The sequence below is a fragment of the Calidris pugnax genome, unplaced genomic scaffold, assembly GCF_001431845.1.
Source record: "Calidris pugnax isolate Ruff unplaced genomic scaffold, ASM143184v1 scaffold11, whole genome shotgun sequence".
NCBI lineage: Eukaryota > Metazoa > Chordata > Aves > Charadriiformes > Scolopacidae > Calidris > Calidris pugnax.
In genome coordinates, this window is record NW_015090803.1 from 7,553,507 (window position 1) to 7,574,586 (window position 21,080).

Sequence of the window (21,080 nt, forward strand, 5' to 3'; positions counted from 1 at the left end):
ACAATTGAAGGTCTCTTCTCTGCTACCTGAAATGCCATTAATATATTCCTAGGTGGGGTGAATAGTGCATATACTGCTCCCATTCTCAGCCCAGTGGGAAGAGGACTTTCCATGGCGTTCCACCTCGACTAACTCTCCACCGTGGTGGTTTTTTTTCTTCCCTCCCTACAGGGCTTGCTCTCAGAAATCCTCCGAAAGGAAGAGGATCCCAAGACTGCCTCGCAGTCCTTGTTGGTGAACCTTCGGGCTATGCAGAACTTTTTGCAGCTGCCAGAAGCCGAACGAGATCGAATTTACCAGGACGAAAGGGAAAGGAGCTTGAACGCGGCCTCTGCCATGGGCCCCGCGCCCCTCATCAGCACCCCGCCCAGCCGGCCTCCGCAAGTAAACCCCTCTCTCTGTCTTTGGGATTTCCTCCTTGTGTTTTCTCACTGTCCTGCTGGGTGATCACCTTTCCTAAAAAAAAAAAGCCTGAAAGCTTTTACTGTTGCATTTTTTTTCAAAACGCTCATAGAATCATTATTTGCAGTGCGTATCACAAATTAAATTTAAAAAACGTAATGGGGAGTAGTAGCAGTTTATTACTACCTGTTTTCTAGTTTTAAGATTAATTCTACCCATTATGGCCCCTACAGAGTTTTTTGCTCATTTTATTGAGCTATGACCTTTACTGGGACTGGACCATGCTAGCCTTCAGCTGTTTTTTTTCCCCTATAATTCTCAAGTCTTGGTTTTAATGTTAGAGGTTCAAATAGGGATTTTGAAGGATTTGGGCCACTAAACTGAGTGGGAATGAAAGTATGAGTATATCATATTGTCTTAAAAATTATCTTCCAGAAAAAAACCAGGTAAAACTAAAGGGATGGGGGGAAGAAGACTGCACCCCGAAATGCTGGGGATGGTTTCACCAGGTTGAGTTACTGACAACTGTATAACATAACAGACTTGCTATGTCCATCGCTCTGAAAGACTGGGATATGTTCATGAAAGTTTTATTTAGTATTTGTTCAAATGAAACTCCTATTGATTTCTGTAAAATCTAGTAGGACTATTAGTTTAGTTCTCCCAAAATTATAAAGCTTGATAGGGTGGAATCCAGAAATTCAGTGGCTGAGTCCTTGTGTCTGTCAAGAAAACTCAGATGCTGCTTTTAGGGACATGAGAAGTACAGGTGTGAGCCATAGGAACACATAGGAACGCATAGGAACGCAAAGAACGCAAAGAAGAAACACAGCTGTGAATGAAACGCTCCAAAAACAGTGTACCTTTTCCAAAGTACCCTGCATTGCTGTCGCTCGAGGTTATACTTATGCAAGGACAAAACACACTGATCTGCAGATATGTGGGCATCGTGCTGTATATACACAGCCCAGGTTTGCTATGCAAAGCAAGGCGTTGGGATGGTGGGAGTTCTGTGATGGTCGGGTATATAAACACAGAGCAGTTTTTTACTAACCAGGCTCAGGCATGTGCCTGTGACTGTGCTCCGTGCCCGTTCTGAGCGCTATAAATTCCTCCAGGTTATTTGTCTAATTTTCCTGCAGCTAATGGATGCTAAGGACCAGACTGAAGTAATGAATAACAAAATTGTAGGAAAAGGGAGGACAGAAGATCACTTTGACCTGCTGCAGTACTTTTCACGAGAAGAGAAAAAAAATTTAGCAGAAAGAACAGACTGTGCTAATGGTCTAGTGTTGTTATCATTAACTGAGTTTAGTCTGTGAAATCCACTATAGATACTCTTCAAGACAAAGAGTGAGAATCTATTTACATAGTAATGCGTTAGTGGAAAATAGTTAAATGTAGATAACTGTGTTTAAAATAACATTTGAGTTTGTTTTAATATCTGTACTTGCTCCCACAGCCCAGGTAATTCAGAGCAAAGGCTAACCCTCCTTCTTAACTTATCTCTTTCTGCCAAGGTAATGTCTGACTCTGTCTCAAGTGGTCTTGGGCAATTTCACAGCTAAAGAACAGAGTTAATTACAGGACCTTCCAGAAGGATGTCGAGTCAGAGGAAGACCTTGTGTTGGTCTTAATTTACTATAAAAATCCCTTGCAGCCGGAAAGAAAGTGAGACTTAGGGGTTTTCTTAACTGACAAAACATACTGCAAGTCCAAATTTAGGGGTTGGAGGGAGTGGAATCTACCTGTCTCTACTGTGCTCTTGTTCATAATTATGTTTCATTTTTTTAGTGGGAGTCAGGAATACAGTTAGCCCAAACTGGAAACAGAATACGGTTTTGTTTTAATCCTTTTCAAAAGGAAAACAGGTTAACAAGGAAACCTTATAGACTTGAGGTCTACAGAAGAAAACAGTTATTTTTCTAGCTGTTATATTGTTCTTTGTCATTCAGCAAAACATATGCACTTTACCTAGTGGATGGACCAAAGATGTAGAAACATCCAAGTTGGGATTTTGTGTGACCTTTTTACATGTTGCCAGAGTTACCCATTTACAAAAACATGTAGCACTTGACACCTGCTACTAAGTGTGAACCCTAAATTTGAAAATTGAAATATCAGTGTTGGTAACATAAGTTCAATACTTCATGCTAGAAATAATAATGAAATTATTCTAATGATTGCACTGGCAAGTATAACTTTACAGGTTGTAGCAGAAATAAATTATAGTCAGGGTAGGGCAAAATTGTTAATGCAAACTTCTACTCTGATACCCCCCCCCAAATGTCCACAGTTTATTGAATATTTGATGCTAAGAAAATAAAACTACCAGCATCCTTACAACTAAATTTATTGTAAGCAATTATTTAAAGCTCACTATAGAGGAATACAGCATATTTTTCTAGCTTAGCTGTGAGCTTCTTGGATAACTATTGAAAGACAAAACAGACCGTTTATCCTGACAACAGAATTTACACAAGAGCCAACATATTTAATATTAAATCTTTAGACCAGTGTAACATTTTAAACAATTAAACTATGAAACCATGAAAAATGGGAGCTAATATGCCACACATGAAGGTTTATTTTGCAATTGCAAGTTATCAGTTTCGGAAGGATGTGAAAATAAACATCCTGAAAAGGATCTATTTTGCATTTTTGTGTTGCCAACTGGTGGCCAGACAGTAGAGCAGACTTAACCATTTAGCAGCTGAGCTTGTTCTGTGTGAATTTTGCATACTGTTGCATGCAAAAACAGAAAGCATGACCTTGGAGGTCTGATAGGATAGTAGGAACTCACCAAGCATAAACCCTGGTGCCTGAGTTAGAAGGAACTGTGTTGAATTTATCTCATTTTTACAGCATTCTTACTAGTTGCTACTTGAGCTAATGTATCTGGATTGTTTCCAATTCTTTTTTGAAATCCTTTAAGAAGCTCTTTGTCCCCCTTACTGCTCCCTTTCTCTCTGACTTAAACAAAAAAGCAAAATCTTACTTTTTTTTTTTAATTGAAATCATTAGCCTCTAATGCATGAGCTTTTGGGATACGTGTATAGCCCTCTAAGCTGGTCAAGTTGTAAAAGTCTGCTACTGTCTTCCACACTGGTGGACTGAGCCCAAGGAGACGACGTACACAATAATTTTTCCCTTGGACGTTGTTCATCTTGCCACCTCCTGGGGCAGATGCCTGTCTATCAGGCTCCTTCCTGGGGCAGTGAAGTTTATAAATACTAGCATCTCCATCAGGTAGGTATTGCATGGAGATACAGTTTAATTTCTGCAACCTAGAAGCAAGAAAAAAAGGTCCTTTCTTGTTCTATTTCTTATATTATATTTTTTTTTCCCCACTTTAACATCTTCATCTTGCAGATCACCCCCACTGAGGTCCTTTCTGGGTATCCCTAAGTCAGTTTCAGAGGATGAGTTTATTGCACGTAGTGGGAACACTTCAGAGGATGCTGAGTGTGAAGCTATGTTCAGGATGGATGGAGTTCTCCAGGGAGGTGCTAGGGATGGCTTCTCCCTCTTATCAAGGCAGTCTGGGGGCTGGAGGGAAGACGACTTCCCCCTCCTTAGTACAGCTTGGGGGGAGGATGGAGACAGGTGACCAAGTCACAGATTTTCTTTTCCAAAATATTCTGGTTTAAAGCTTGTTAGCAGTTCTGCAGTTCTGAACGCTTCCTTCTCAGGACACTTAATCTCAGTTTCAGCAGAGCTGAGGAAGACATCCTTGCCCTCCATATTACCCAAAGAAAATCTGTGCTAACTCTTGGGGCCCATCATCATCCTGTGTAAAAGCAGAGTACGTGTAACATCAAGAGCAGAATATAATTTTAATAAGGCAATGTTTTAGGAGGTATCCACAAATTGGTCATGAGTCATGGTCTTTGTCAGTTGACAAAAACTTCCATTTTCATAAATATAATCCTGGCCTCACTCTGACTACAGATAAGTTACAGTTCCTTCATGCTAAAGAAATTTCAGCTTGGGTCCCAGAGATGGGATGTCACTCTTAAAAGACTGATCTTGAGGAGGACCACTGCTTTGCTGGTGTTTGAGGACCAGTGAACCTCCATTGCAAGGAACTCTGGATAACACCGGCTCCTCTGAAACTTGGCGGTGGAGCCCTGGAGTTCAAACACACACACAGAGTACGTCACCACCAGCAAAATTTTTATTTTTAAGTCTGCAAAATTTGAGATTTAGGTTGATAGTCTTTTTGCCAGTTGCATCTTAATGAAAGTGAAAATGAACAAAATAATAAATGCAACTCTCTCCCCACCCCCCTCACAAAAACCACCATGGAGAAGAGTTAATGGAAACCCTGACACTTAACTATAACTGCACTTCCAGGCGCCACTGTAATAATGGAGTAGTAAACCTTGTCCTGATAAAAGCTGTTCTGAAAGCAACAGCATTTATTGTACCTCCTGTGCTATTTGCAGAGCAGAACTGAAAAGTAGTTTGTTTTGCCTGGAATGAACTACTTTATGAATTTTAATGTACGATGTAATATTAAAAGCTAAACCAGGATTAAAGAAGATTTTTGTTCCCAAGCTAAAACGGTAGTTATGAGAATGTGTTATAAAAGATTTTTTTGTTTTGGTTTCGATGGGGAAGAAATGAGCTTCCATGTTTGTGAAAACCTCTTCAGATTGGTTATTCCTTCTGTCCTTTGTTTGGGAAAACTGAATTAATCCAGAACTTCATGCTACTGTAATCAGTCTTATTTGATGAGAAGATATATACCTGGGCAGGCCAGAAGGGAACGGATGTGTTGTGTTGGTTTTTTTTTTTCCAGGTCCTTCTAAACGACTAAATTGATTGGTGATAGGAAGATGGCCAAACGAGTTTCTGCTTCTCAGTGTTATGTTTGTAAAATAATGCTCCCCTGTTCAGTTAGTGTTTGCAAAATTTGGTTACTGTCAAAAAAAAATTTAGCTGATCTGTGGTTTTTTTCCTAAACAGAAAATGTGGCTGTAAATGTGGGTGGGGTGAGAGGTTGTGCTTAAGTGTGGATGAGATGAGAGATTATGTTTTGTTTTGTTTTTCTCTCCAAAATGAATACTTTTTCCACCTCCTCTCCCAAGTCCTGAAGTTGCACTGTTGGGGGCTTTTTTGTTTTCTGTTGGGTTTTTTTGAGGAGGAGGGTGTTTTTTCAACCCAGCTTCAAACAGCCACTGTCTTGAACTCAATTCTAAATTCAACACAACAGCCTAGATGCTTGGTATGTATAAATTATGAAACAGTTTTATGTATGGATATTCTCCAAGAGGTTAATTAGCATTATTGCATGGAACTCATCAGACCAGAGCAGACCAATGGTCCATCTAGTCCAGCCGCAGTCTATACCTGATCTTTGAAGAGAAATTGTTAAGAGGCAGGGGAAGAATTTTTATACTTGGCCAATGATGTAAATTGGAGAGGGTGAGGATATGGCTGTGAACAACATCTCTTGATAATCCCCAAACCTATCATTTTGTGACTTTAAGACTTTGTTCTCCTGAAGCTCTTTGTGCTAATATGACATTTTGATGCAGATATTAGTGTTTTCTGTTGTTCACGTCCTAATTCAATATCAACAGAAGACAATAGAAGTTGTCTTTTTTTAAAAAAAAACTTCAGTAAGATATTAGATGCTGTTGAGTTTGTTGTACCTGTGTAAAGATAGATGTGATTTGCCAACCAGAATGAGGATTTTCAGTAATTCCCATGAGTTATGTGCATATCCATATTAAATTGGGCATTGAAAAGTGTGGACCAAGATGCACAATTTAAATTATGTCTCCAGCATGGTGTGCAAGTCTTGGTTTACGATGATCTAGGTGTTCACAGCTCAGTTAAGTAGTCTATGAAGTGCTGCTACATGAAGCTGATTTTTGATGCTGCGTAGCAATCAAAAAGGCAGTGTGCTTACAGAACAGAGCCATTGCAGTCAGGATCACAAGAACAAAGTGTTTCCTTTCCAAAAGATACCGTGAACTTGTGTATCCCAGCTGAATACCTTTGTCTTCTTGTCCTCCCCTTGGGACCTTCAAAGATTACTTACAGGTTAGAAATATTTCTTTGAGAAGGACTCAAAAAACTTTGTCAAAATTTGAACCCAAGATCCAGGAAGGTGTGTTGACAAAGCCCTTGCTTTTTTCATTTTCTAATTTAGCTTAGCATTTACATGCAAGCAGAGAACCCTGTCTCCACTTGTATATTTAACATCCCCATTGACTGTCAGTTCCCTTTTAGTGAATCCTTTTCATTTAAAGGTTATAAAACTGCCACTGATTTTGTAATTTCCAGATGATTTCACTGTATGGTGTTCAGGAGATGCACCTGCTCTTGTGGCCCCATGCTGATTTGCCCAGTGTGAGGCATGCGTTTCCCCGCTCCGCGGTGGGGAGAAGGGAGCTTCGTGGCGCTGCTCCTCAGGCTGCTGAGTGCCAGGTGCCTCAAATGTTTCTGAGCGGCCGTCGGCCCAGGCTTGGCCATCCTCTTCTGCAGTGTCACCTGTAAAATGTCACACCACAGAAAAGGAAATGCCTCACTCTACAGGTCACCAGCTGGTTTTTGGTGAAAGTAAATCACACGATAAGCTGTATGCCACATTCTGGGATTTTTCCTGAATTCCCTTTTCGTTTCAGTCGCCTGTTTTCAGACCCTAGAAAGTGGTAATGCCTGCTAGAAGGAGGCAAATGGAAGTGTGTGGATGCCTTGTTCTTGCTGGGGTTTTGCCCCTTGCAGCTAATGGGCATGTGTTAGCAAAGCTCCTGGAAAGCCTGACAGAAAACTCAGGCTCAGCAAAAGTGGCATACGCTCCCAGTTCCTGAACTAGATTATTTTATCTTAAAAGCACTATGGAGGATAGTTAACACAAATTGAGCGTGACATTTCTAGGAAAAAATGGGCTGATGATTTGCCTAACTACGTCTCTCACCCAAACCCTTTGACTCTCATATCATGAGACTTGTGACATAGGAAAGCTCATAGAGAGTGAGATTAGAAGATGAATTATCATGTTGTCATGATTTCCCTTTGAACCTCAAGGGACTTTAGAGCACAGGAAGATGCTGACTTGCACTGGATTAAACTGATAGTGAAAGTGTGGTTTTAGACACATACTTAAGAGTAGGCTGAATCACCCTCTGGAAGTGCCAAGCTCTGTCCATTAGATTTAGAGGTAGCCTGAATGACTACCTTAGACTAGACGTGTAACTTCTGAGTGGATAAATTAATTCCACTCTCAACAGCTTCCTTATGAACCAGTAGGTTTGAATTGAAGTCTAAAGGTTTGATTTTGCATCATCACCTTGTGGGTTCTTGGCAGAAATCCACCCTTTCCTTTCCTCTGGTCCACTGTAGGATTAGTGGTACGCTCATCTTGGGCACGCACTGCAAGTAGCTGCTAAAGAACAACCTTATCCTTAACTATTGAGAATATTGTAGGATAAGCAGAGAACCTGCTGATTTTTTGTACCTCTCAACTGATATTGCACAAACTGCTCTGTATCCTTGCTGGGATGATTCTTGGTGTTGAAACACCGTTTCCATCATTTCCAGAGGATGAAGGAAAGGATAGTCTTCTGCACATCATGTCACCACTGACACCTATTTTGTTGTTTTCCTTAATGCTGCAGATGCAGCATAGAGCTGGTAGTGTAATCATTCTGTCTTGTTTTCGTGTGTTTCTTTCTTAATCTGGACCACAAGAAGAATAAATATTTTATGTATGTAAGTCGAATGTGACTAGAATCAATGGTTTTAAGAAAAACTTGTCTTGATTTCATGAGTGGTTAAAATATGCATTATTCTAAAATATTGTTTTCTTAAAAACAGCTTAAGAATTAAACTGACAATATTTTAGAAAGTTAAATCTAAAGCCACAACTTTTCTACATTATCATGTGTTTGAGTGTACTGGATGTACAGCATGAATCAAGATTCATCTGTCAGGTTTTTATTTCATTAGAGATTCTTTTATGCTGCAGTTACAATTTTGACTTAATTTGTGTGGGGCAAAGAAATCGTGAAGATTCACAAGTCTCTACAAGAATGTTTGACAGGTTTCCACCTACTTATTTCATACCATTGAAATTCACGGTGGTCAGCTAACAATAACTCATATTTCAGATGCACTCACCTGTTACAATATGCTGAATTTTCTTGTTTCCCAGTTGCCTGAACCATGGATAACTTATAATGTTAAGTCTCTGAAAAGCTGAAAAAATATCAGAGCAAGATTGAATAAAAGGAATAAAAGGGAAAGGGGAACTACTTGGGGAGGGAAAAAGAGGAAAATAACTTTTTCATAATGAAAAATGTCTCATAAAATATATTTTCTAGGTCAAAACTGCTACTATTGCTACAGAGAGGAATGGAAAAACAGAAAATAATTCCATGAACATTAATGCTTCCATTTACGATGAGATTCAGCAGGAAATGAAGAGAGCTAAGGTGTCTCAAGCACTGTTTGCAAAGGTTGCGGCAACCAAAAGCCAGGTAAAGTTCCCGGGGTGCAACAACCTCCCTGTTCTGTGGGATTTTCTCCCCCCCTCTGATTGTGATCTGTGTCTGTGTGAGTTACAACGAGCGGCTGGGTCAGCCTGGTACCACAACTCGAGCTCCTTGCTGAGTCCAGAGAGTAACCCCTGGTTACCCTTGACTGGGAAGGGCTGAGAAGTGGGTTCCCAAGGCACATCCCTCCCTGTCAGCGAGATGGCTTTGCTGTGTGCCTGTGGGTCTTGCATGGCTTGGAAAGCATCGGGTTCATCAGTTCCTAGCTGGCGTGGACATGGCAAAAGCTGTGTGCGAGCTGTATATATTGCTGCCGAGTTAATCTCGAGGCTTTGGTGCTTTGCATTTTCATGAGCTGTAACGAGGAGTGATAGGGTTCGGTTTTTTTTGAGAAACTACTTGATCAGAAATGGGCCTGGGTGCAGCAGACCCACTGGTGAGGCTGTGCGTGGGAGGTGGAGTAGCTTCCTCTGTGTGAAGAACCAACAAAACCCCCCAATAAATTATGGTTATACAAGTTACAGCTGAGAAAACAGGTATGATCTTTGTGGAATACGGTGGCTGCTTGGTTACCTGAGTGTGTGCATATATATATGTATATATATATTGCATATTCAGTTTTAAGACTTTGCTGTGTGGTTTCCTATTATGTTTTCTTCAACTGAAGAATTTCTGTCAAGAAATTGTGGCAAGAGAGGGAAATCAGCAAGCACTTGTTGGGTGTGATTATCATAAGTGACATGTCATCTGGGAAAGTTCACCAGAGTATGCAAAAACATTGATTTAAGTGAGAATGTACTTAAGCAAGTAGAGAAAAAACATAGAAAAATGAGAAAGACTAGAACCACTGTTATGCCAACACTAGAAAGAAACGGTAAAGGCACCAATGCTTGCAATGTTGAATTTTCATGTTAGATTAAATGTTAAGTCCACTTAGTCACTATTCCTTTACTTTTCTGAAATTGCTTCATAGAAAAATACAGCATCTTCCAGGGAGAGCTGATAATGATCAGTGAGACCAGTGTTTCTTGGGCAGTCAGCATTTTAGTGCTGGTTTTCTTTTTAACAGTCTTTAACTTTTGACTTCTGCGTTGTTCACATTTTAGAGTTTCCTCCATTTCATTGTACAGAAAGGATGTTGTCTCTTAAGTTATATGTTGTTAAGGAGCATTTAAAGGGATATTTTGGAAATGTTATATCAAAATGATTAAACTCAAGCTGTGGACTGTAAAAATTATAGCTTTATAGGCCACATGCCTGCCTACCCTTCAATCACTGTCAAAGTGATAATTTCTGCAATAATATGTTTCTTTTATTGTGGGATTCTAAACACCAAGTGCTGTTTAAACATTAAACTGAATTGTTTATGTTAGTGCTGTACTCAGTGTGTCATACATCAGGCCACTATAATCTCCCATGGAATGTAAAAATTCTGTCATGAATCATGGCTTGTATATCGGAAATTACTGTAATTTTGATTGGAAATTACAGGGCTCTTGAAATGTTTCTAATCAAGATAGAATGTTACAGCAGCTTCCAACCTGTGTGCTCCTCAGATGTCTTTATTTACATGTCAAGCCTTGGGGTTAGAGAACTGTCCGTTTTCTACACCTTCCCCTTTCCATTGCAGTTCTCCACAAAACTAAGGTATGAAGCCAATCTATTGGTCCACATAATTTTCGATCTGATCTTATTTGTGTGATAATGTATTTATTTAAGTGTGTAGTCTTAAAATTTCCAGCTGGGACAGCCCTTCCACTAAAAGGGACAGGTAATCAAAGTGAATCACAAAAGCTTCCAGAGGATAAGGTGCACTTTTTTTAGAGTATTGGCATAAAATTTAGATTCTTGTGCAAACTTTGCTACCAAGTAGAGAAACACCACTAAACGTGTAGTTCTTTTTCCTTTTATTGTGGAGATTATGCCTGTATTCTCTTCTTGGAGGTTCTCCCAGATTTAAGCAATGCAATATTAATTTACGTATCAAGCAAGCTTTCAGGTCTGTAGTTAACCAAAGTGCCATTTGTAGTAGAAATCTTCTTCATGGGAGTAACCTCATAGGTAAACTGACTGTGTTTGGTCTTCTCTAACGAGTTGACTACTAGTCAGACAATCAGTAAGTTTAAAATCTATAGCAAAGCCACATACATTAAAGGAGCTGTCTGACTTGCAAAAAAAATCTGCATTGGAGCTTGTCAGTGGCGCAGAGAAACGTTTCTTTTGGCAAAGTCTCCCTTGCACAAAAAAGTGGCTTGTTCAGACATATTCTTTAAGAGAACCTCTCTTGAGAGAGGTCCATTGGGTTTTTTTTCATTTGGGGATACTGGTTTCCCACTCAGAACTGGAAATCCTGGGAGAATCACTTCCAGTTATAGTGAAAAGCCTGGAGGACATATGTTAGAAAATGATGCAGTGGTTAACAGTTTTGGTTTTAAACATCACAAAAACTGAAGGTTGCTGCTCTTATTTTGGATATAAAAGCCTGATTTAACTGCTGGGCGTTGTCTGGAGTTACGGTACAAAACAATATGTGTCCTAAAGCAGCTCTGCCAGTGGACAAAGGCAGTTGCTTGCTGTAGGGCCTTTTTATTTATTTATTTTTTAAAGGCACCGATTTGGGTCAACATTAGATTGGGTGTTGAAGCAGCCAGGATCTGCAAGGTGGCTGGGCTTGCCTGAGCCAGGAGACTGCAGATAATGTTCTGCTGAGCAGAGCACTTTGTACAGAAGAGCTATTAAATGATGCGCTACAGAAGTTTCTACTTAGGTGGCACCGAGGTAAAAAACGAGCGTCTTCCCTTGCGCTGTGTTAGTGCCTTTGGCAAGAGCTACCGGGCTGACGGAGGACCGCATACGGACCTGATGCTCGACAAAGCAGTTGGCCCCAGGGTTTGGTGCGGCAGAGACCATAGCGCAGGGCGAGGAAGGGGTGATGGGAGCAGGAGGAGATTGCAGTGACATGAGTGAGATCGTGCTCTGCCTTAGGTGAGTGATGGTTTGCCTACGTGAAGTTTCACGGTGCACTTTGCTGGCAGCTTGTTAGCTTTCCCAAAGGAAAGGGACTGTCTGGCACGTGGGTTTGAGCAAGTTTAGGGACTTACCTTAGAAGATTCCTTCAAATGTTGCATCCTTTTCCCTTTTAGGAATGTATGCATTATGTATATTTTTAAAGTTTCTATGTTTTTAAGGATCGATATATTATCTGCAGAATAAATTCAAATTCTTTTAAGTTCAAAATACATACTTTAAAAGCTACTATGGTTATACTGAGGAGCTAAGGAAGATATTATAATTCAAATTGCTTGAATACATCATATCTTTGGGGAGTTTTAGAACTGTAATTGGCAAAACACCTAATGTCAGTATTTAAAATCTTATGGTTTTATTGCAAGTTGTCTGCCTAATAGACCTACATATTTTTTTGTTAGATTATCTTGAAAAGAGCGTTAGAAAAATGCATGGAAAAGGAAGACAGAAAGGTTTACCAAGTGCTGTGTGTCTGCTCCCAGGTTGTTGGGTTTTAGTGGTAGAACAGCACTATTAGCAGTGTTTACTAAAATTTAACCAGCACACCTGAATAAGTCAAAATGAAAAGAATCTACACATATATAAATTTGTGTGGTATACTTTACTTTTACAATTTAATCACATTGGGGTTTTATTAAATTTATAACCTGACAGTCTGATTCGAGTAATTATGAAAGCACGTTCTCAATTTCATTATTTCAAACAAAAAAAAAAAGTTGATTTGTGTAATGATCATTAAGGCATCATGGTTCAGTAACTGTGCATTGGTTACAATGTTTTCATGTGGGAGCCAGGGATGAGTTTTTTTCTTGACGGTGACAGATGCTGAAATCTAATTTTATTCCATAAAAACAGACAAACAAACAAACAAGAAAAACCCCAAACCTAAGGGCCCCGAGAGATAAGGCAAGTAGAGACTTGCAGTGTTTCTGTATGTTTGCTGTGTTTTGAGAAGTTACTTCTGTGTTAATGGCTTATCCTGAAAAGCTGTGGCCCACACGTGCTGGCATGAAGCAGGGAAGGGAGCAGAACTTTGCTGAAAATCAGCTCGCATTGCTAAAGTTTACTTAAATGTAGGAAATTACAGTTTGCAAAAACTGAAGTAATATCAACTTCCATACCTCTGAGAGTCTTGTGGACTGCAGCGTAAGGCCGTTAGCCTGTGTTATTTTACCCAAGTAAGTTTTACTTTATTGTAGAATAAATAGGTAAAATCGATAGTTTTCTGCAGCGTCAATCCTGCCGATTGCTGCGTGTGGCCAGGCAGGTGCCGAGTGCCCTCCTTCTTACTGAATGAAATCACCTGTATTTTAATTTTAGAAGAAAAGTACAGCAGTACTACCCCTACCTCCAGACATCTCATCTCACTACAGAGAGCTTTGACCCGTTACTTCTGAGCTGTTGCACCGTGTTGCCCAATTTCCTGTCCTCCTGTCCCTGTCCTTCTCTCTGGCTAGGCAGGTACCCCCTTGGAAATGAGTAGTTCTGCGTGCAAAGTGTGCAGGGTGAAAATCAGTGCTTCAGACCATGCTTTGGAGACTCCATCCAAAGCCATCAGGCCAGTGTTTTGTGCAGTGGTGTTTTATTAGAAGTGTTCAGCTTTTTGCCTTAGTCTGCACCCGGAGCGTCCTCCTCGGAAGGGCCGCGTGGGGAGACGCACCGGGCAGGCATTAGGCAGAGCATCCAACGCTCCTGAGTAGATGCGAAAGGGTTAAATGGGAAGGGAATGCTAAACATTGGCACTAAAATTGCTTTTGGCATGCAAATACCATGCTTTTCCTGACATAAATATTTTCAGAATAGGCCATTAGAGTTCAGGTATATAAAACCCTGCTTTTACTGGAAATTTTAATGTTGTAGTAAACCCAGAGATTTATAGTGAAAAATTGATGTCTGTTATCTCACTTTTATCTTTTTAACCAGCGGTTTTATAAATGCTATATCTTTGATCTGGCTTTTTCCATCTAGAGACTAAGCTATATACTCTAATAGGAAAGTCATTTTTAAACAGCTTCCCACACTGAACAAGCACGGTATTGTGGATCTGGCACGAAGATGTAACATGCCATTACCACAGATAGAGAACAATCTATTCAACTATTTTCCAGCGGGGAGGGGAAAAGAAACCTTTTTTAGCACCGAGAGTAACCCTCTGGTAACAATGTGGCTTTAGGAGAGAGGGGTCTTGAAATTTAGTTCCGAAGCTGTTTCCTCCGGGCGCTGCACCTTGGGTTGCCCCAGCGGGTCCAGCCTGGGGGGCAGGAGGGGGCTCGGTCCTTGGCCCACGTCTCCATCAAGTCGTCTCCTGCCTTTGTCTCCCTCAGAGCAGCTGAGTCACTTCCTGGGTTTAAATCTTGGCGTAAAAACCTTCTTTCTCCCCCCGCCACCTCGGCGTACAATGGGTTCTCTGTGGAGCGGGAGGGAGGGATGCTGCACGGGGAGACGCGAGGTGGAAACAAAACGTGCTCCGAGGTCTACCATCGTTTCACGGGTCCACCTGGAAATGAACCTCTCACCCTCATGGGAAGGCAAGATACAGCAGTTAGAAAACATTAGCTGCAGAAGCACACCACACAAAAACCTCTATTTTTATTATTCTCTTTATTTTTTTTTAATTTGTTTTCCTCCCTGCCCCACTGCCCGGGGGTGATTGCTCTGGCAGTCAAAGAGGTGCCACGAGCAGCAGGAGTCAGGACAGGATCGAGTGTCAGTGGGGACAGGAGAGGAAGAGTGTGAACCAAGAAAGCATGATGGGCTTCTGCGCGCCATCAAGAATTGCCCCATAAAGTGGCGTGTCATTCAGTGAAACTGTGAAACTTGGCAGATAGAGCCCATTCGTTTCTTTCACAAAATATCATGTTGCGGAGTCATAGTGTGTTCTGTCTTGCCTGGGTCAGAGGGAAGTAGATTTCCGTGTTTCTATTGCAGGAACAAAATGAATGCTGAGAGGGACTCCAGGTCCTTCCTCTGCCCCATGTCTTAATTTCTTATATGATGTCTCTTTGCAGAAGTAAAAGTTAAAGCCTTAGGAAATTTCCTTAGGAATTTATTTATTATTACTATTTTTTCTCAGAAAAAGGGTAGAAAAAATGAGTTCAGTTAACTCATTGCTCAATCTTGGTAGACCTGGAGAAGGGCTGGCATTGATCCTGGCCACATCCCACATTATTGGTATGACCTTGGTGGCGTGGGTTGACTTCAATGAGTCTTAGGTTTCCGCTAGTAAAAAGTAGACAGCAACTTCTTGAATCAACAACGATGCACTGAAGAGAAACCACCTTAAAATCTCCGAGGTGGTTCATATCAGCGTGCAATTGCCCATGGAAATCTGCATAGAGGGAAAAAAAAGCTTTAAAACCTTGAAATAGTTCAAGCCAAAGAAAAAGGTACAGAATGGAAAATACTTAACTAGTAAGAGGATTACATTGACCTCTTCAAACAGCTCCTTGGGGCCAGGCAGGCCTTTCAACACGTAAGGCAAAGGCTGGATTTGTTGACACACGGATGAAGAAGTGTGCCTCCTGAGCGTGCTTTACACGTTGGGGTCAAATCGGTTCCAGTTGGAGGTTCCCAGCCAGGGGGGTGGGTGGCAGCAGGAGCCGTGTAAGCGCTGCCTACAGCCCGTGTAGAGGCTGATAAAAGAACTGGTAGCAGCTTCGGGAAACGCTGTGTATTCGAGCCCTAAGGAGAGCTTCCCTGGAGGGACGCGGTGCACACCTGCCCTCGGTGGGTCGGGAGTTAAAGCTTAACACTTCACCCTCAGCCTGCAGCACATCCCGGGGAGGTGCTGGGGCTGGGACAGCTGAGCACCCACCCGGCAGGATGCGGCCCCGCAGGTGGCCAGGGATGGCCCAAGAAAGGGGGGTTCTTGGTTAGATGGCTTTTTGTCTGGTGGATCGAGCAAGAATGTGTGGGAGCAGCTAGGAGAAGTGCAAGTTTAAGTCATTAAATGTACAAATGAAAAAAGGGAGCCAAGTAGAGAAAGCTCTTTACAAAATATGAAATTCTGTTAAAGCAGCAAGACGGCACAACATAAGGAATGTTTGGTACATGTTATTGAAACTGAAAAATCAGAGTATGGAATGAATTATAATTTAGCATAATCCATAACTTTACAGTTTTCATTTTGAATTATTTATCTTATATGATTTGATTAAAGATAAAACTGGCTGACAAGATCCTGAACATCTCTGCATGTCTTAATGACAAATGAAAAAAGTCCTCATTATAACTTCACCATTTTAAAATTTTTATTTGTATTGTTTCTATGTAGCTCCCATTTATTTTTAAAGCATATTTCAGATACGCATTGTGTACATGCGATTCCATAACCCATCAGGCTTCAGTGTTGCCTCAGTACCTCTGATTCAGTAAATCAGATCATAGGCAGCATGCTGTCATATAATAAGGTGTCTGATCCTTATTACCAGTTTGTTGATGCACAGACTCCTTCAAATTGACCATTGCAACACATGGTTTCCCCTGAAACTAGCTGTGATAATTAGCGTGGCTCTAATGAGACAGAATGTCACTGATCTTGTGCTGAACTGTCGAGTATCGACGCTACGGATGGGAACTGTCAAAGCTTGCCATCTGTGACAGAGCTTGGCATATTCCATTTGCAAGGTAGAGCATGCTCAATAGACTGTTTTTAAACAAATGGTCCATTTCTTGATTAGGGCTCTGTGTTCTGTTACCGTGGAAGACTTTATATCATAGTTAAACTTTTTTCTTTTTTTTTTTTTTTTTACCTTTTTTTGCTGGGCTAAGCTCATTAGGAAATGAAAATGTTACTAATTCTCAAACCGGTGCCTTCAATCTTCTGTTAGCTTTTTGGGGAAAGGTGGTGGGGGGAGCTGATCATGTATTTATTCTTCTTCCTTCCCCCTATTATCTTAATGTAGTGCTTCTAAGGCTAGCAGTTCCACAAGGCTTTTATCTGGGTTTTTTTGTTAAGCAGCGAGGGATAGGGAGAGAGCAGTTTTGAAGGATAGAGGAACAAAAATTAAAAAGTGTTAGATGATGCGCAGCGGGAGCACGTGTTCCTGGGATGGGAGATGGGATGGGTCAGGAGAGCCGGGCGCCCGGGCTCCCGAGACCGGCCCCGCAAAACGCCAAGCAAAAAGTCCAGCGCTGCTTATCATTCCAAAATATGCTTTGTTGCTTTTTATTTCCTCCTTCTCTGGCAGACCACACAGGGCTTGTTCTGAAGAACATTTTCACTAATCTGATCAGGCAGCCAAATACGCCGGGAAAACTGCTTTAATGATCCCACTAATTACCTCAAGTCAATATGAACTGTATTATTAGACTGAGGGAAAATATTCCATTAGGTCTCCCCCTTGGGAGTTTCTCCGCTTTGTGATGTCACCGAAGCCTTCGCCCTCTCGCTTGTAATTAATTTTATTTACACACGCAGGCACGCACAAGGTCACACCTGCACAACCGGAGCTGGCCAGGGAGCTAGTGGCACTCAGGCTTAATCAGATCTGTCATAATTACCATTCTGCATGTTTCTGACACACGCTGTGAAATATTTCAATTTAACTGCCGCTACCAGCACAACCAGATGTAGTGTGAGTGTGGCTGCATTGGAAATATTATTCCTCAGGATAAACTCTCTCCTCCTCCTTTTTCCTCCCACCCCCTCTCCCTTTTACAGCTAATGTGGCACAGAAGCTGATGTATCCTGTAAATCTTGAATGCAGCGCTAGATTGATAACAGCAGATTAGACAGTTTAACCACAAACAGCTTGTTCATTTTTCACAAATGAAAACCACATGTGGTGTAACTAAAATTTCAGGCTCCTTTTTTTTTTTTTTTCTCCTCTTTGGTTGTTGTTTCCTTTTGTGTGTGTGTGTGTGTGCTGTGCGTATTAAGGTCTGCCTTTCACCGTAAAGGAGAGAAATAAAAGAGTAAACATATAGGGGGGAAGAGACGGTGCCGTCTTTGGAGATTATTTCTCCATGACCTTTATTAAAAACCTTCCTTGCTTTGGCAAAGAAATCAGATATCGCACAGGGGTTTTGTCTCTCACTCTGAGACTTTCTAATCTCTGGGTTTTTTGCCCACTTATTAAAGAAGTCATCCTACTGTGCTGTTTTTCAAAATAACGTGCCAGCAAACACCTCATTTTAAGAAGAGCTTCTAACCAAAAATGTAGTCTTCACTGCTACCTGAATTTAGCAGAAATAAAATTTTCTGCTAAAGTTTTTCACCACAAATTTTGTCTCTCTGTTAACTCCTCCCTCTACCTCTTTGGGGAAAAGATTCTTTTTAAAAAAGAATCCTCAAAGTGTCTAGAAATTTGGCAAATGGAAAACTTTTTGGTTGGGTTTTTTTTATTAAAACATTCCATTATTTCTTATGAAAACAGATATGGTTAGTTTTTAGGAAACAAAATGTTGCCTGTAAATTGTTTTGGTTTTTGTATAAATCCATTTTTTTCAGTTAAATTGTTCAGCTTGCCCTAATAAAACAGCCTTCAGTACTTAGTAAGGGGTTTTTTTTAAACCATCTACTCTTTAGTGGATCACTGTTGACTACTTTTCCTATGCAGAGAAAAAATTAATGTCGTTTTGGTAGAAAGTTTTAATTATAAGGTTCTATCACAATTCTTACAGCAGAGGAAAAAAAATTAAGTGTGCAGAATGCAACTGAGCTGATTCCCCAAAAGCTGTTGCAGGTATTGTCAAGCGAGAGGAATGGTGCAATGCATCTGATAGAAATTCATCAAATCTAATCTGTAATAGGGCTTCCAGGGGAGATTTAAAAAAGGAAAAAAAAAAAAAAAGCTTTAGTAAGAGATTGTTTTATCCATTGCCAGGGATTTGGGATGCAGTGGCGATATTGAAAGTGCGGGAGACACGGAGCTAAGACTCAGTGTTCAAAGTCAGTCAGAAGAAGGTGAGCAGGATAGTTTTTGAAAGCCACTTGAAGGCACAGTTTGTAGCAGGAAGGTGCTGCAGAGGTGGCCCCCCCAGACTGCTGCAGGGAGGGTTAAAGACCCACGCTCGTACCACTTGGCCAGCAGGACTGCCTGCATTACTAGTCCCCCGGAGCCGAGGTGGAGCAGGTCAGCGTAGGTGTGCCACCAGTGTCTCTTGCTGCACCTCCCTTACTGACCCCCCGAGGGTCCATGCAGACCCTGAACAAGGGGAGGTCTCATCCTGGAGGTGCACGTGGAGCCCTGGAGGTGGTATGGCTGCAGATGTCTCAAAAATGAGTCTGGAGCGAGGCAAAGAGGAGGGCAGGAAGGGCTTGCCTGGGAAGAGATAATACCGAAATGAGCCCTCAGGATTCTTGCAGGGGACCGGAAATCCAGCTCTCGTTTCTTTGCAAAACTATTCAAAAAATGTCGTGCAGTCGGGAAGCCAAAAGAAAAAAAAGCAAGGCACCCTCTCCCACCTCCTTTGAGTCTTTATTTTTAGTTTTTCTTTCTTAGGTAGAGGTGTTTCGGTTCCTACACTCCAGATGCGTGAATCAGCTCTTCCTCAGGCAGCACCTGCTGTCTGCCTGACGAGAGGTGCTGTTTCTGGCAGGATGGATTTTCTTAATCTCTCTTCCCGCTTTTTGTATCCTCACCTTCTGTTTTGTTTTCCTCTCTTTTTTTTCGCCACCTTCACTAATTCCTCTCGTTACATCTCCCCTCTTAGCCTTCCTCTGACTTCTTCCCACCCCTTCCCTCTCTCATACCTACCCTCACCGTCCACCCTTCCTCCATCTGCCCCTTTCTCCCACATTCCTCTGTGCTGGAGCTGCACCTAGGACTTTCCACCCCAGGTGCATACCCCCCCCAACCCCAGATGCTTTGCACAAGCACGGGCTTGTGCGTGGGGCTGCGGGTGGGCACCCCGGGCTGGTGGGGAGCCAAGGGCTGGTTGCCAGCACCGCCGGCTTCACGGGGGAGACATCATTCCCGTCCCCGCATGGCGACACGGATTTAGCTGGGAAAAGAGCCACGTTCTCCATTTCTCAGGTTTCTCAAGCCTGCTGCGGGCAGATCGCTGATTCGGGAGGCTTTGGAAGATTCAGTGTATCGGTGTTTTAACACGAAGAAACTCTAAAGCTGTTAAAAAAAAAAACACCAAAAAACAAAAAAGAAGGGGAAAAGTCTGAGCGAGCTGTAGGAGAGTTAATGACGTACGGAAATGAAAACAAAGCTGTAGTGCCAGAGCCGAGAAGGGAGCTGAGGAGTTAGCGAGCAGCCCGTGGTTCCCGGCAGTGGGGGAAGCAGGGTACCAAGCAAACAGCACAGAAAACAAAAGCGAGCTCAACCCGTAACTAAACAGGAAATGACGGGGTAAAATTCCTCCTGAAAAACCCAGAGCTGCCGAACGCGGTATTGCGAAGAATAAAGGCATCTGATGCAAACAGGAATGTACAGTAACGGCCCGAGAAGCGGTTTGTAGAAGGTGTGACAGATTGCAAGTCAGGTGAAGGGGTGTTGGGCGAAGGAAGGAGTAAGAAATAGTAGATGCATGTTTTCTCCCTTAACGTTAAGCTGGGTAATTCAAAGCACAACACCTGTTAGAGGATTTCTAGGTGCAAGGTGAGAAAGGAGACGATGTTTTATTGCAGATAATTTTTAATTTCACTGTTCCTAATAATTTCTCATTGTGTCTATTTTCTTTTTTTCTTCAAATTTAACCTCTAAGTTGAACTTCAGATTTTTGGTTGTGAATTACCCCAAGCGGTTGGGATATAATGAATGGGCTAGGGCAAGCCATGCAGTCTGGCTAAGTGGGGAAAAATTCCGATTTGCAAATATTTACCTAGTTCCAAATCTGCCAAATTTCATCTGAAAATACATTGTTATTCAGTGGTCATCTCATTCTTATTCCTGTGCAGTGTTGGGTTCCCTTACTTCAGGATGGCATTTGAGAAGCATACAAAAAGAGTTTTCAGGATCTTTGTAAAGTAAAGGCGTTTGGACTGAATGGTCCTTAGCAGAATTCCCTGAAGTTTTGTGCCCCAACTGAACAAGTTTTGTGCACGTGTCAGTTATGCCTGTGGGTTTACTTAGGTGACTATGTATTTTACTGAGCCTGGTGCTTTACCATCTCTAGTATATGTAACGTGCAAGAGAAGACTCTACAGATACAGGAACTTTCCACTGTTTATATAAAACCAGTAATTTTTTT

General features: G+C 41.6%; 1 protein-coding gene across 4 annotated transcripts in view; it reads left to right on the top strand.

Moving 5' to 3' along the window:
• Nucleotides 1-21,080, top strand: part of SATB1 (SATB homeobox 1) — a 74,859-nt gene that overhangs the window by 38,907 nt on the left and 14,872 nt on the right. For all 4 annotated transcript variants that reach the window (XM_014937869.1, XM_014937870.1, XM_014937872.1 and 1 more), the window contains exons 8-9: nt 172-384; nt 8,739-8,894. In XM_014937869.1, coding sequence (XP_014793355.1) covers nt 172-384; nt 8,739-8,894 — 369 coding nt within the window. The remainder of the gene's footprint in view (nt 1-171; nt 385-8,738; nt 8,895-21,080) is intronic.